Below are 14251 nucleotides of genomic sequence, written 5' to 3' on the forward strand. Positions count from 1 at the left end.
GGGACCAGTGGGAAGGAGTTGAAGTCACCACTGCTGTAAATACACTGCCCCTGGTTCCAGATCCCCGAATGACAGACCTGTCTGCAGAACTCTCCATCCCACTCTTGATGTGTGTTGTCCCCTGCCAGGGACACAGCAGGGTGGAGGGCCAGGTCCACCACCAGCCTTGAAGTCTGACTACTTAGGGTTCAAATCCCAGCTCTACCACTTTACCAGCTGTGTCATCTTGGGCAGATTAATTTACCTCTCTGTTTCGGTGTTATCAGTAAAATGGGAAGGTAGTACCACCGCACCTCATAGGAATGAAATGACACAGTCCATGTAAAGAACAGCCCCCAGAGAGTGCCAGTAGGAAACCTGTGACATCACTGAGCCCCTGGCTTTCCTTGGTCAATAGAAGAGGCTTAAAACAGAACAAACCGAGTGTTTGTTACACACAAACACACACACCTTGAAGTCGCCTCTTTCTCTTCTCTCTTGCTGTCATTTTTTTTCCCCTTATATTAGGTGTTTTTTTTTTTTTTTTTTTTGCGGTACGCGGGCCTCTCACTGCTGTGGCCTCTCCCGTTGCGGAGCACAGGCTCCGGACGCGCAGGCTCAGCGGCCATGGCTCACGGGCCCAGCTGCTCCATGGCATGTGGGATCTTCCCAGACTGGGGCATGAACCCGTGTCCCCTGCATCGGCAGGCGGACTCTCAACCACTGCGCCACCAGGGAAGCCCCAACCTATCTTAGGTTTTAAAACGGAATAGAGACCTTGACACTAGACTTGTTTAGAAGATCTGTGGGTGGGTTAAAAAAAAAAATCGGGCCGATGCTGATAAGGTCTCTGGAGGACCCGGAACAGGCAAGGTTAAGGTTTGGAGCATACCTTTTTTTGGAGGAAGTTTGGTTTAATAGATTTCCTTTAGGTTAGGTCCCCTTACACATATTACTTATTTAAGGGAGGTTTGTTTGTTTGTTTTTATTTAAGGGAGATTTCAAGTGCATTCGAAGGGAAAGGGAAGTGACTGTGGGACTCCTCATACCGGCTCAGTGCTTTTATATTCACTCCTTTGGGCCTGGCAAAAAACTTAGTGGACGTTCCTGATCTCCTCTGGGGAGCAGGGAGGGAGCCCCTCTAAGGGGGTGTAAAGCACTCCTGTCCTCAGGTGCTGCCAGTCCGGGTGGTGGTCCTGGGCAGACCATTTGTAAAGTAGAAAGGCGCAGCCTATCTAGGTAAGAAGAGGTGGCCTCAGATTGGTCAGGGAGCAATCAGCTGGCTCCGCTGAGCGGCGAGGGCCTTGAGCTGGTCTTTGAAGAATTAGGAGGATTTAGATAAGCCGGAAGGGGACGGGCATTCCACCCTGGCTGCCCAGCGTCAGGGCCGAAAATGAACAAAGGCGGGGTAGGGAGGTGGGGGGGGGGGGGCGGGGGGACAGGGCAACCAGCGTGGAGGGCGCCTGGTGGAGCTGGGGCCGCTGATAGGAGAGGGGACGCTGAGCGTGGTGCTTGAACCGACTCTGCTAGCCCTGGGGGTCCCGTCGGAGGAAGGTTTGGGAGCTTGGGAAAGACCAGCTGAGAAGAGGGCTTTGAGAAATGTAGGTGGCAGGGGCGTCAGGATGGATTCTCCATCCTGGGGTGGACTAGTGGAGGTGAGACCCCAGTAACACAGTCTTGAGGTACTGAGGGCCTGGCCCCCTGGTGGCAGCGGTAGGTGTGGAGAGAAAAGTTGGGGAGGAAGGCTTAAAAGATGACCTCTAGGCTTCCACGGTGAGTGACGAGAAGATAAGGCAAATGGGGGAGGGGAGCAAGGGGGAGGAGGGTTTCCGTCTGGGAGGGGTTGAATCCTCTTACATAGCACTGGTGCAAAACGCTTTTTTGTTTGTTTACTTTTGAAGGAAGAGGGCAGTATTAGCTCAGTTCCACATCCAGAGGTTCTTTGGCTCTGAAATAAACGTTTAATGGAGCATCCTCAGGAGCTGGGGGAAATACCACCACTTGTTTCTGGTTATTTGCAAGGTTCCAGCCGTCTCCGCTCTGACTGGAATTTCCAGGAACTGTCAGCTGACCTGAGCCAATTGGTCCCTCCCAGTGCCCCCCCCCCGGCAGGGCGGGGCCCCATGGGTGGAGGCCCCTTAGGGTGGAGTTGGGTGGGTCTCCAGTGATAGGGCACCCAGCGGAGAGGCAGACAGAGGCAGTGGCCTCACGCAGCCCTTCTGGGTCTGATTATATAACACTTCACAGAAGAAAACTGAGGGCTGAGGCAGATCTTGTAAGATGTGTACACAGCAGGAGTACACATTAGAGGTGCTTTTCAATTGAGTTGAGGTTCCTCGCCCTTAAACCTAAAATACAAAATTGTCCGAGAGCGTGAAGGACGGAACTGAGTATGTAACCTCAGTAGGGAAAATGATGAGTGTTTGCTAAAATTTCTTTAAGAAAGATGTTGTAGGCCACTAACTAGGTGGCCTTGAACTTGAGAGTTTACTGAAGGGTATGGGCTTGGGTTTCCCCTCCCCCACCCCTGCTCTGCTGGGCTCCAGCTGGAAATGTGTAGGGAGGTTGCTTGGTTGTTACCTTTGCACCTGTCCTTATTTACATGCAAAGGCAATTGCTTCACTTGGTCTTTCCGAAGTACAGGGTGTGGGCAGAATCTTATCTGAAGCCATGTCCTGTTTGGACAAGTCAGACTGCCTTGGCAACTCTCCATAGGGTGGAGCAGATGGGCGGATGCAGGAAAGTAAAGTTGGGTGGCTTGTTAGCCAAGAGGGGAGAGGGCGGATTGTTTGCTCATGGGTCATTACAGTTAATCTGAAACTAAGTAATTAACTTCTTCCCCATTTACAAAACATTTTCATGTAAAATAACTAATTTATGAGGGGCAAAGATTCAGAAGTGTTCCATGGAGTTTTTCCTTTCGCACCAGCGATAGAAGACTGAGCTAGGAGACAGATCACCGAGTGACGTGAAAACGAGACGCCTTTCCAGGTAGGTGCCAGCATTTGGCTGTCCTGAAAGGAGGCTCTGACTTAGAAATGCCTGCTTACATCTGTTGTCTGGCCTCTTGTATTTCTGGCCAGAGCAGCTTGCCTTTAAATATTCAACTCCTGGGAGCTCTTGGAAGAGTTTGGGTACAAAAGTAAAGAAAGAAAATTTCTTTGGAAAGGAAGTTTAGCTACAGGGATGTTGCCTGCCTGCCCTGGTCCTCCTCCTGACCAAGAATTACACACACACACATTTTTTGTTTGTTTGTTTTAACTCTTTTCTTAATTTTTTTCCCTGAAGCTCCTTTGGGGAGGAAGGGGTGAGGGAAGGCAACGTGCTTCCCTCCTTTAACATCCAAACACTTGAGAGAATTGAAAGGGGTGCTTACAGACGGTGTGTTGGTTTGACCATCCTGTTTTTCTCCTTACACCTGGCTGAGGTCGGCTAGGAAACAGATTAGCTTTGAGGGAGGCAGGTAATCTGGAGCCTTAGCGTCAGGCTGGGCTGGGGGAGAAGAATACAGGGACCCTTTGAGTGCATTAAACAGGAGATGAGAAGGGACAATGTCAGAAGCAAATCCTGATATATCACCAAGAAATTGACTTGAGATGCACACACTCTCTCTCCAGACCCCCCTCCGTCCCCTGCCTCACACCTCTCTCTCTCTCTCTCTGTGTCATGCTTCTAAGGAAGGGGCAGTTATTTATAAGGTTGTTTCTGTAATAAAATGAGCTGTAGCTTCAAGACAAGCTACTTTCAAAGGAGGCTGGCAACATAACCTCCTCTTACATTAAGGCCTGTCTGTATTTCTAAGCTCTGCGGCTTATTTGTACCCTCGTAAAGCAATGGTTGAGTAGGCCTCTTGGAGGGCTGGAAAGGAGACGAAACTGTATTGCTTGCGAGACTTCATGTGAGTGATTCACCAAAGCTTTTTAAGACGTAAACATGCGGTTGTGCATTTTGGCAAAATTCTGAGCCTTCTTTTGACATCTGAAAAGTCAGAAGTATAAGTAGAGAGAGTGTGAAGGAAAATCTGTTTCTTCCTTTTGGAGGAAAATTCAGTTGTATTGGCCCTTCCCAGCAAAATAACACGGTTAGGGGAAGATGACATTTGTTCCAGTGATGGAAGATTATTTTGGCAATGGTGATGTTCCTATATTTTTGCTTTTAAGCACTTTGATAACTTAGAAGTTTTTTTAAACCAGTTTTGCCACTTTTTTTCCTCTTGTAAATGCAGTTGTGTTATCCTGGGATTGCTAGTTTAGAATGTATGTTTCCTAAGCTAGTTAAACACAACTAAGATGTAAATGTGTTAATGTTTGGGAAATAGTTGTAAGAAAAAACAGAACCATTTTTGGGGGCCTTCTCATCTCTGTGATAAGAATTCCTGAGCCTAGTTAAATCCCCACCACGTTTAAAGACCTTGATGTTGTCAAACTCAATTTACCGCCTCTGTCCTAGTCTTTATACTTGTTTTAGCGCGCCACCTAATGGTTCTACTTGGGACTGCTGTTAGGGTTGTGTAGTAATAGTTCTACAGCATTTGTAGTTTACTCAACATTCTTTTAACATGATGGTAATAGCCCCAGAGCACTGAGTCGCCCAGGCGTTAACAAAAGCCACTAAGTTTAGGAACCCTAGTTCTTCCAGTGTGTGAGTTACTTCCCAGTTATATGGAAGGCCCTTTGGAGACACTGCGGTCACTCTTTTATGATTCTAGATCAGAGCCCAAAGACAAGATCAATGCTCATGGCAAAAAGTGGTCTGTTCAGGGACAGAAACAGTAGGTACAGAGTCTAGACGTTTTCTGCAGTAAATTAACAAAAGCCTGATTTGTGTTAATGTGTTTGATTCCCTTCCTAAATTTGGTTTCTTTCTAGCTTAGCTTCCGTCTTATTTTTATTAAAAGTTTTAATTATAGAATTAATAAATTTTAAAATGGGCACACAGGTGTGTATAAAGCTGCTGCCCCACCCCTCCCAAGAAGCTCTTGTTAGGGGTTAGGGTGTGTCTTTTTCTTTTTTTTTTTTTTCCACCACATGACCGCCTCCGTATCCTGTGACTATCATTAAAAGTATAATCAGTCATTTTAGAAGCTACCAAATTCAGACCAAAGTGCTGTTAAGCCTGTGAGTGGACAGTGAGTTTGGTTCTGTTCATAGTGGTATTTGAATTTTGCACAGACTTTTTATTGTCCGGTGATGCATTATTTAGCTAGGAGTTTCAAAATGAGGTATTCTCAATTGTATCTTGCTGCTTCATTTATTAATTAATTCTGATACTTGTGTATGAGAAATATCCCTTCATCAGTGATTGAGTTACTCTTTGAGGTACAGTTCTGAACAAATAAACATACCTTTACAATTTTTTTTTTTAATAAAATGAATCAGGTTTTGTTAGAAGGGATGCTTTATGTTAGACGATTTTTTCTCTTATAAGTCTTTCAAAGCACTAATTTCCCTAAATTTAGATAAAACAAAAATTAAAGAATGAAAGTAATTTAAGTAATGTCTTAAAATGACCCAAGCTATAGCAGGTTAATGTGTAATTCATTTCTAAATGGGTTCAGTTCTTATGGCTATAGGCGTTTGAAAAAGTTATTGAAGGCTTTATGAGCTAAATGATGGTGTTAAAATTTGAATCAAAATGAGCTACAGAGCCCATCATCTTAATTCCACCGTGCTGCTCCTGCTTGTAGGAAAGGATTCCAGGTAAGGCAAGGTGTGGAGATGCTAGGAAGCTATTGCGATGGTACAGCAGTCAAGTAAGTGACGAGGCCCTATGTAAGATCTCATACAGGGTGTAGGCAGCTATTACCTTTGAAACCGAATTTAGTCTGGGTTTTTTAAGGGTGGAGGAGATTGACCTCTAAGGCTAGGTATCTTGGCAAAGAGACAAGTACCTGGCATTTCCGAAATCGGAACCAACAAATTTAGTGCTGTTTGTACAGTATATAGATCCCAAAATTGTGTGCATGTTCAGTGATGTAAACGACTTAAGAGGGCAAAAAGAGGTTTTTTGTTTTGTTTTGTTTTAATCTCATTTGATTTTTCCCAAAACCTTGAAGGTAAGTGTTTTAGGAAGTAGGCAAAGGAGGTGTCCTCTGCATTTTACATGTGAAAAAGGGTCTCCCTCCTCCTCTCCCTCATGTCAGGGGTCAGGTGCAGATCTCCTGCTTGAGTCTACAGATCAGGACTCTTTCCTTACACTCCTGAGAATGTGAGTACTTTTGTTTAGAAAGATTTGCAGCAAGATACTGTCTAGTGGAGTGGATGAATCTGTAAGAGTAAATTAAATTTAAAAGGCTTGGGGGAGGATGACCAGCTGTGGGTCGAGGCTGCTGAATTATCTGACCTCATTGATATAAGGAGGCTATCTCACATCTTTTGTTTACGGTCCGCTGTAGGGCCCTGGATAGCAATTCTTAGAACCATATCCATCTGTACAGCTGCTAGCCTGGGAACTGGTTAATAATAGATCCAAAGACACAAAAGGGGTTTTCATCCTTCATTATGAAATCATCCATTTTTCACTGGCTGTGGGGTTTGTTCTCGCTGGGATACAGAAGAGGGTGGTAGCACCATTGATTTGAGCAGCCTGGTATCAAATTGTGTTCACAGATTATAATACGTCCTGTGATGTAGGAAAATATAATTTTGAAGTCAGGGCCTTATGTTGAGTTAATGATGATATTCACGTGTTGTCACAAGACCCAGGACGGTCTTTCTTCAGTGAAGCAGTGAAGCACAAGAACTACACAGTATTACTTTTATAAGTGTGTGTGATGATATCTTAGTTTAACCCATAGAGCATGGACACCACTGGCTACAGAATTGCTATCATGGAGGTGGGGATGGGATGTTTAAATACTGAAATACAGGAAGTAATCTAAACCAGGGATTTCGATACCTTTTTCTGGTAGAACTCAATCTAGAACTTGTTTACGTTCCCACCCAAACCAAAGTAATACATAAAGACCTCACTTCTAACCAAATTTGGATAGGAGGTGCCTGAAGGAAGTTGTTGATGATCTGGGTAGTATGCGGGCGGTGATTCTATAATGTATGAAATGCAGTTAAATGTTCAGCAGGCTGAATATTTTGTCTTGTGAGGAAGTGATCTGATGTATTTTAGTGCTAGAAGTGGACAGTGTAGAACACAGGAGGAAAGAGATAACGCAAGCATAACAAAAGACGAAGAGAAAGATCCAGCGAATCAAGATGGACATTTTCTTTACATGAGGCTAAAGATTGGCTTATTTCCTTATGAGGAGAAATTAGAGTAAATACAAGGTAATAGTCTTCATATTAAAAAAGTACTTAGAGGGCTTCCCTGGTGGCGCAGTGGTTGAGAGTCCGCCTGCCGACGCAGGAGACACGGGTTCGTGCCCCGGTCCGGGAAGATCCCACATGCCGCGGAGCGGCCGGGCCCGTGAGCCGTGGCCGCTGAGCCTGTGCATCCGGAGCCTGTGTTCCGCAACGGGAGAGGCCACAACAGTGAGAGGCCCGCGTACCGCAAAAAAAAAAAAAAAAAAAAAGTGCTTAGAAAGCCATAAGCAGGGACCGGGAACTCAAGACCTGAATATAGGCATTTCTCAAAAGAAGAAATGTGGGGAATTCCCCGGTGGTCCCGTGGTTAGGACTCTGCGCTTCCACCGCAGGGGGTGCTGTTTCGATCCCTGGTCAGGGAACTAAGATCCTGCGTGCTGTGCAGCGCGGCCCCCCCAAAAAAAAAAATCAACTTGTAAAAGAAGAAATGTAAATGGTAAATAAAGATGAAGAAGACTCAGCTTCAGTAATTAAATCAATAGAGAATAAAAATCATTTGTCGTTTTGATATTAACAAATTAGCAAAGTTTTCATTTTTTTTTAAATGATCATGCACATTGCTGGTAGGAATTTGGGGAAACAGGTTCTGTTTTACTGATGGAAATTATAGAGTATCTTTGCTGGATGATACAGCAAATGCTTTGGTAAAAGTACATGCTTCTCACTCTTAGAATTCCCCTTCATAAAATTTATCCTAAAAATTAAGGATGTGCAGGAGGATGTAAGTATAAAAGTGCTCATTGCTATCTGTAATGGTGAAAATTTAGAAGCAACTTAAGTGCCCAATAAAAGGAATTTTTAAAAATCTGATTGGGGACTTCCCTGGCGGTCCAGTGGTTAAGACTCTGTGCTTCCTCTACAGGGGGCCTGGGTTTCATCCCTGGTCGGGGAACTAAGATCCCCGCAAGCCGCAAATATCTGATTGGTTCACACAGTGGCACACTGAACTTGATGGTATGGAACCACACTTACCGAAAAAGAAACATTTTCCCAGTAAACTGTTAAGTGAAATTATGGGTACTATGTAGTACGCATATTACAATCCACTTTAAAAGAGAGTTTGGAGGGATAAAGACAGATTCACGATGGTTGGTTCTAAGTTGTCTTTTTGCCTGCCTTGGTTTTTTCTGATTTTTCTGTAACAAACAAAAGGGGGAAAGGAAAGGTGTTTAACATTCATATATAATGTTAACTTCTAGTGAGCTGCACGGTAATCTTGAACAAGCATGGCTGCTCAGAAGAGGCTGTACCTATTGTTCCAGAAACACCAGGGTTTATGTATTTGAGTTAGAAATGCCCGTTGGCTCTCACCCGGTTATGACCATGGAGTCTGGTTTTAATTATATAAAATGGCATCTTTCATAGGTAAGGGAAACAAATTCCGGCCATTCCGGGGGCAGGGGAGGGGAAGGAGCAGAGAGGGGGGGAAGGGTTGGGAATATTATATATATATTTTCTTTTTACTGATTTATATTGAAAGTAACCTTGGGATTTAGACAAACACTTTGTCTTGTTTTCTAGGCCAAACACCAGAGCACCCTAGAAAGCATAATTAAAAGAATGCTCATGTTTGACCCAGTCCCTGTCAAGCAAGAGGCCATGGATCCTGTCTCGGTGGTAAGTTTTCCAAAACCGAACACCTCTTCTTACTTATTCCAAGTGGTAATAACTCTACTGTGTGTTGTGTTATTCCTTAAAGCCACTCGTTACTGGACAGGCATTTGATAGGCAAACTTTTCTGAAAGCCCCTGGTAGTAAGTGAGGTAAATACCCTCCTAGCAACTGTGCCCCATTTAATAACTGGGATCCATGTTTCCTTAAGCCCTGTGCCCCAAACCCCCACCTGACCCCAAGATGTGATCAGCGCAGAACTTGGGCCACAGGAGCACCTGCTCACAATAGAAGTAGTTTTACAAAACCCCCTCCGTTACCAGTTTTTTTAGTTTGAGTTCTCAGGATTATTGGTTTTGGCAAAAATAAGTTTGGCCAGATTAATTTTTAAAAATTAACGTGTATTTAGGGATATTTTTTAAAAACTGGTATGCAATGTTTATCATGATTAGGAAGCAGTTTCCAAATGTACCTACAAGAAATCTGCATCAAGAACGAGTTTACCCATAATTCAAAAAGAGTCATGTACCGCAGTGTTCATTGCAGCTCTGTTTACAATAGCCAGGACATGGAAGCAACCTAAGTGTCAATCGACAGATGAATGGATAAAGAAGATGTGGCACATATATACAATGGAATATTACTCAGCCATAAAAAGAAATGAAATTGAGTTATTTGTAGTGAGGTGGGTGGACCTAGAGTCTGTCATACAGAGTGAAGTAAGTCAGAAAGAGGAAAACAAATACCGCATGCTAACATATATGTATGGAATCTAAAAAAAAAAAATGGTTCTGAAGAACCTAGGGGCAGGACAGGAATAAAAACACAGACATAGAGAACGGACTTGAGGACACGGGGAGGGGGAAGGTAAGCTGGGATGAAGTGAGAGTGGCATGGACATATATACACTACCAAATGTGAAATAGCTAGTGGGAAGCAGCCGCGTAGCACAGGGCGATCAGCTCGGTGCTTTGTGACCACCCAGAGGTGTGGGATAGAGAGGGTGGGAGGGAGACGCAAGAGGGAGGGGATATGGGGATATATGTATATGTATAGCTGATTCAGTTTGTTATATAGCAGCAACTAACACCATTGTAAAGCAATTATACTCCAATAAAGATGTTTAAAAAAAAAGAAGCGTTTACTTAGAGGTGTTTTTCACTTGAAATCACCACCCAGACTATATAGAAGAGTTCCTTAAACATGTTTGTGAATGTCGTTTTTTTTAATACTGGAAGAAAAAAAAGTACTCCATTTTATCTCATGTAGTGTTTAAGCTGTCCTTCAAGGAGCTGATGAAAAAGATGAAAACTGGGGGACGGGGGAACTCCTTGGTCCTTTTGCATGTAAAAATATATTAAGAATAAAGTGATTTGCTTAAACTTCTAGCAGCCATATGGAGCTGTGACTGGGGAGAAGCTAGGGAAAGAATGAACTTGACCCTGATGATGGAATTTCGTATCACTCAGAAGAGTCTGTGACTGGGAGGGAATTACGTTCACTGTTTTTTTCAACACCTTAGTGCTAAGCTAGCCCCTCCTGTGAGCCAGGCGCCTCTACATGCTTCTCGGCCACCAGGAAACAAGTAATTAGTCCAGGTGTTTATAGAGGTGCAACACCAGTGCTGTGGAGGTGGGACATGGGTGACAACAGAAAGGTGTCCATGACTGCAAAGCAGGGAGTGGCTGAGACTTGAGGAGATCTGGTTTAGTGAATATAACAAGGCCACGCTCCCAATTCTGTCCTGCTCTTTTCTTCCATGGGCTTGGAAAATACAAAGGGAAAAACTTGGCCTGAGTTGTGTATCTGAAGGTTGGTAATGACACGCTTGCAAAAATTAGATCATCCTTATGCACTGGCTGTGGAGGTTCCTGCCAAAACTGTTTATACAAGACACAGGGGTCACTCCGAGGCCCTTGGAACTGAGTTGCCATGGAGATTACTGTGCCAGTGAAGTGTTTACCACTGTGTACAGTGAAAAGTTGTCAGGAAATAACATTCACCTTCCTGCATGATAACTGGATAACTGCGTGTCTGAATATGATAATAACAGAGCAATAAGAATTACATTAATCAAAAACTAAATTGACTTCCAATGGTACTCGTTTTGTCATCAACCCCTTCCCCCAACTACTGCATGATCCTATTGAAGGAATATTAAGGTATAAAATTTCCCCGTTAATTATACCCTTGAAATATGAATAGGTTTTTAGTACTGACGAATATGATTAATTTGATAAATGATGCAGGACCATCCGTGATGCCTTTCGTAATCAGGCATGAGAATGTGTCACAAGAGCCTAATTTAAAGCTAAAATGAAGTTGGTACAATACAGTTAAGTGCAAGGAAATACACTTTGCCGAAAAAATGGAAATAAGATTAATTTGAAGTAACGGTTGTACTTGTAATGCTGGAACTTCTGTTAATACATGGAGTTAAAATATGTAGAAGTACTTTTGCAATTAATGGTCTTTTTCTCCTTCATGCTCTAGTTTTCAACTTCTGCAGATGCTTATAGGATTTAATTACATTGTCTCACCAAAAGGTAGTTTCAGTCCTTATAATAAAGTTTCTTTTTCTTAATTCAGCAAAACCTCAGTTAACTAAAACATTTGGGAAGTAGGGCATTGTGATTATTTTACATAAGAAAATTAAAAGCTTTTGTTTCCACTCTTAAATCTTCATATTTTGTCTTTCCTGCCTTCATAGGTGGAGTATATGAAACCTGATTTATTGTGCCTTTTTTCCTTTTTCCTTTTTAATTCTGTCTTTGACCTGAAGGTTGAGGTCTTTGTTTATTCAAGTCAATGTTCTAAACATTAAGCCGTAGACGTGTGTAAGACTCTTTTTGTTTTAATTCCACATATGAATAAAAATATTTTACAGTGACTTATTCCCCTCCCCCACTGCAGAAGCAATCTGCCTATTTGGTATTTTGCTATAGTTTAGAGAAAGTGAGGAGATGTCATTTTTCTCTTGCTGAAGTATAAGCCTTCATACTTCCCACTAAACCTTGTGCCTTGAGGCACATTAGACTTTGGGTTGTCAGTCCTGTTAAGATTTGCAAGAATGGGGAGCAGAGTACACCCGCCTCTGTGCCATGGATCTCTGTTACTTACTATCAGTGCGATGCTGGCAAAACCATCAGCAGCTCCCTGAACCTCCAATTTTTTTTTTCTTATTTGTGAAATTGGAGATTTTTAATTTGTAAAATGTGAAATGGCAGGTGTATATAAAATATGCCCATAAAGGAGTTGTTTTTACCGATACTGCCAAAGAAGTTTGAAAATTAGAACTTAATTCAGGAAGTGAGAAAGAATTTTTAAAAGTATTCCCTCATATTCTTTTCCTACAGGAAGATTACTTTTGAAGAACGTGTATTTTTTTCTTTTTCTTTAATGAAAATTACCATCTAACGGACTCCTTAAAGATTGAGAAGTACTTAGAAATCAGTAGTCCCTCTGCTGTGTTCTAACAGAAACTTTTCATGACTTTTCTGAGCCTGGTAGAAAGAGAGCTCTCTGCTTTTGTTTGCATAGAGGGGCATGACATTGGCTGTTTCCAGCGAGTTTGTTTATAAATGCACCACGCCTTCCTGCACTTGGAAGCCCACCCTTGGTATGAAGATTCCTTTGACTTGCCATCGCCCTGTAACGGACGGCACATTTTTTTCATATTAATGAACAGTGAAACAGAGACTCATCCACGTTTCATGGAGTCACTCCATCCACTTAAACCATCTTGTAGTGGAAAACTCACCAAAACTATTTCCAATAAAATGAGAAACTATTAATTCTCACTTTCATATGAAGTGATAGCACTGGAAAATTATCCAACCCCTGTGCCTTTTTCCTCACCACACTTTAAAAAAATCATGTTTTTGAGAATCAAAGAATTGGTGTTATCCTGAGCCTTGTCAGTAGTAAAACCTTGCTGGACGAGCCTGTTGATTCACATCATCCATTCGTCCGGTGTTCTTTGAGCACCTGGGCTGGACCCTCATCTCCCAATCCAGTGACAGGAAGCCGCCAGCAAAGAAATAACCCACAGCGCGGAGGTGTGAACACTTGAATGCGTGTTACAACAGAGGGAGAGAACTTTTCTTAACAACAGATCTTCTGGAAAAGTAAACCCATTGCCGCCGCTAGTGGGGGTCAGGAGTGGGGAAGCCCTGCGTGAGTCTTGTCTGCAGGCTGCTCTGTTCCCGCGAACAGGGCTCCTTGAGTAAGCAGTATGCATATGAGCCAGTGGATGCCTGGCAGTGACCGGAGGCCCTCTTTCTGCCTCGTCAGTACTTGCCTCTGATTTGGATTTCACTGGTGCAGCCACACTTACCTACATGGCTTTGTTAGAAGACAGGAATGGTCTGGAACAGAGAAGAAGCAACTATTACCAGGGTGTATCCACCCAAGGTACACACCCCAAGCAAGCCCTGTATCGATCAGTCCTTACACTGTGGAGAACCAGACTGTTGCAGGCTGATTGCAGTGGCTTATGTGCTCCACCCAAATAAACATGTCTCATAGAAGGTTCTGGTAAACATTGCTATGAAATTTGCTAGTGAGACAGTTTGAAGAACCACATTTCTTCACCCTTTGGCAAGGCAGTCAGACTGGAAGTTGTTAATAGTGTACTCAGTCATGTGCCCAGGTCCCAGCAGTCCCCCTGCTTTTAGCCCTAGAGTCTTACAAAAACCACATGTCCAGTATAGCTGGCAGGGGGCATTCACGGGAGGGCAAGCTCTCTGCAGAACTGTGCACAATGTTTGTAAAACTTAGCTCTATGTGTGGATGTTTCTTTCTTTATGGCTTGAGAAACCTGAGACTGTTATTAAATTTGCAAATCTCCCAGGTTCTAAATTCCTGCTTTCCTTAAACTCACCCCACAGATAGAAAAATCCAACAATGACAGCAATAAAAGTATGTCCTCATTTTGCTTCCTGTGTAGCTGCCAATAAGTTGGCATTAAAATCTAGGTCATAGGAATGTCTTTGAAGACTAGGGCTGAAAATAAGGGAGAAGCTACAATTCCGTGAGTAGAAACAATGAATACTGCCTCCCATTTCCTGGAGTTTTTGTTTCTCATACCAGAACTTTTGCCCTTTAGAAAATTATATCAAGATGGTTAAACTTTAGAACCAGGAGAAATCTTTTTTTCCTCCTATAGTTAATTACTTCCTTAAACCCTCATTGTACAAAGTTTGTAATTTTTTGTTAGCAAACCTTGTGCCTCTTTTTCTTTTGCCTATTTCAATATTTAAATTTAAATCTATTTCATATTAATGTTACTGTATATTTTGGGCCTCTCACCTTGTGTTGCACCTGTGTGTGTCTAGTTCTAAAGA

At 42.9% G+C, this 14251-nt stretch overlaps 1 protein-coding gene across 6 annotated transcripts in view; it reads left to right on the forward strand.

Annotated features, from left to right (window-relative positions):
- KLF3 (Kruppel like factor 3) overlaps window positions 1-14251 on the forward strand; it is a 36723-nt gene that overhangs the window by 7124 nt on the left and 15348 nt on the right. For 2 of the 6 annotated variants that reach the window (XM_032631800.1, XM_032631805.1), the window contains exon 2: window positions 8817-8912. In XM_032631800.1, coding sequence (XP_032487691.1) covers window positions 8856-8912 — 57 coding nt within the window. In that variant the 5' untranslated portion in view covers window positions 8817-8855. Of the gene's footprint in view, window positions 1-1435; window positions 1768-2908; window positions 2971-8816; window positions 8913-12262; window positions 13320-14251 lie in introns of those variants that run through there. The other 4 variants (XM_032631804.1, XM_032631802.1, XM_032631803.1 and 1 more) reach the window with 4 other exon arrangements.

This window comes from Phocoena sinus, chromosome 5 (assembly GCF_008692025.1).
Source record: "Phocoena sinus isolate mPhoSin1 chromosome 5, mPhoSin1.pri, whole genome shotgun sequence".
In the NCBI taxonomy this organism is placed as follows: domain Eukaryota; kingdom Metazoa; phylum Chordata; class Mammalia; order Artiodactyla; family Phocoenidae; genus Phocoena; species Phocoena sinus.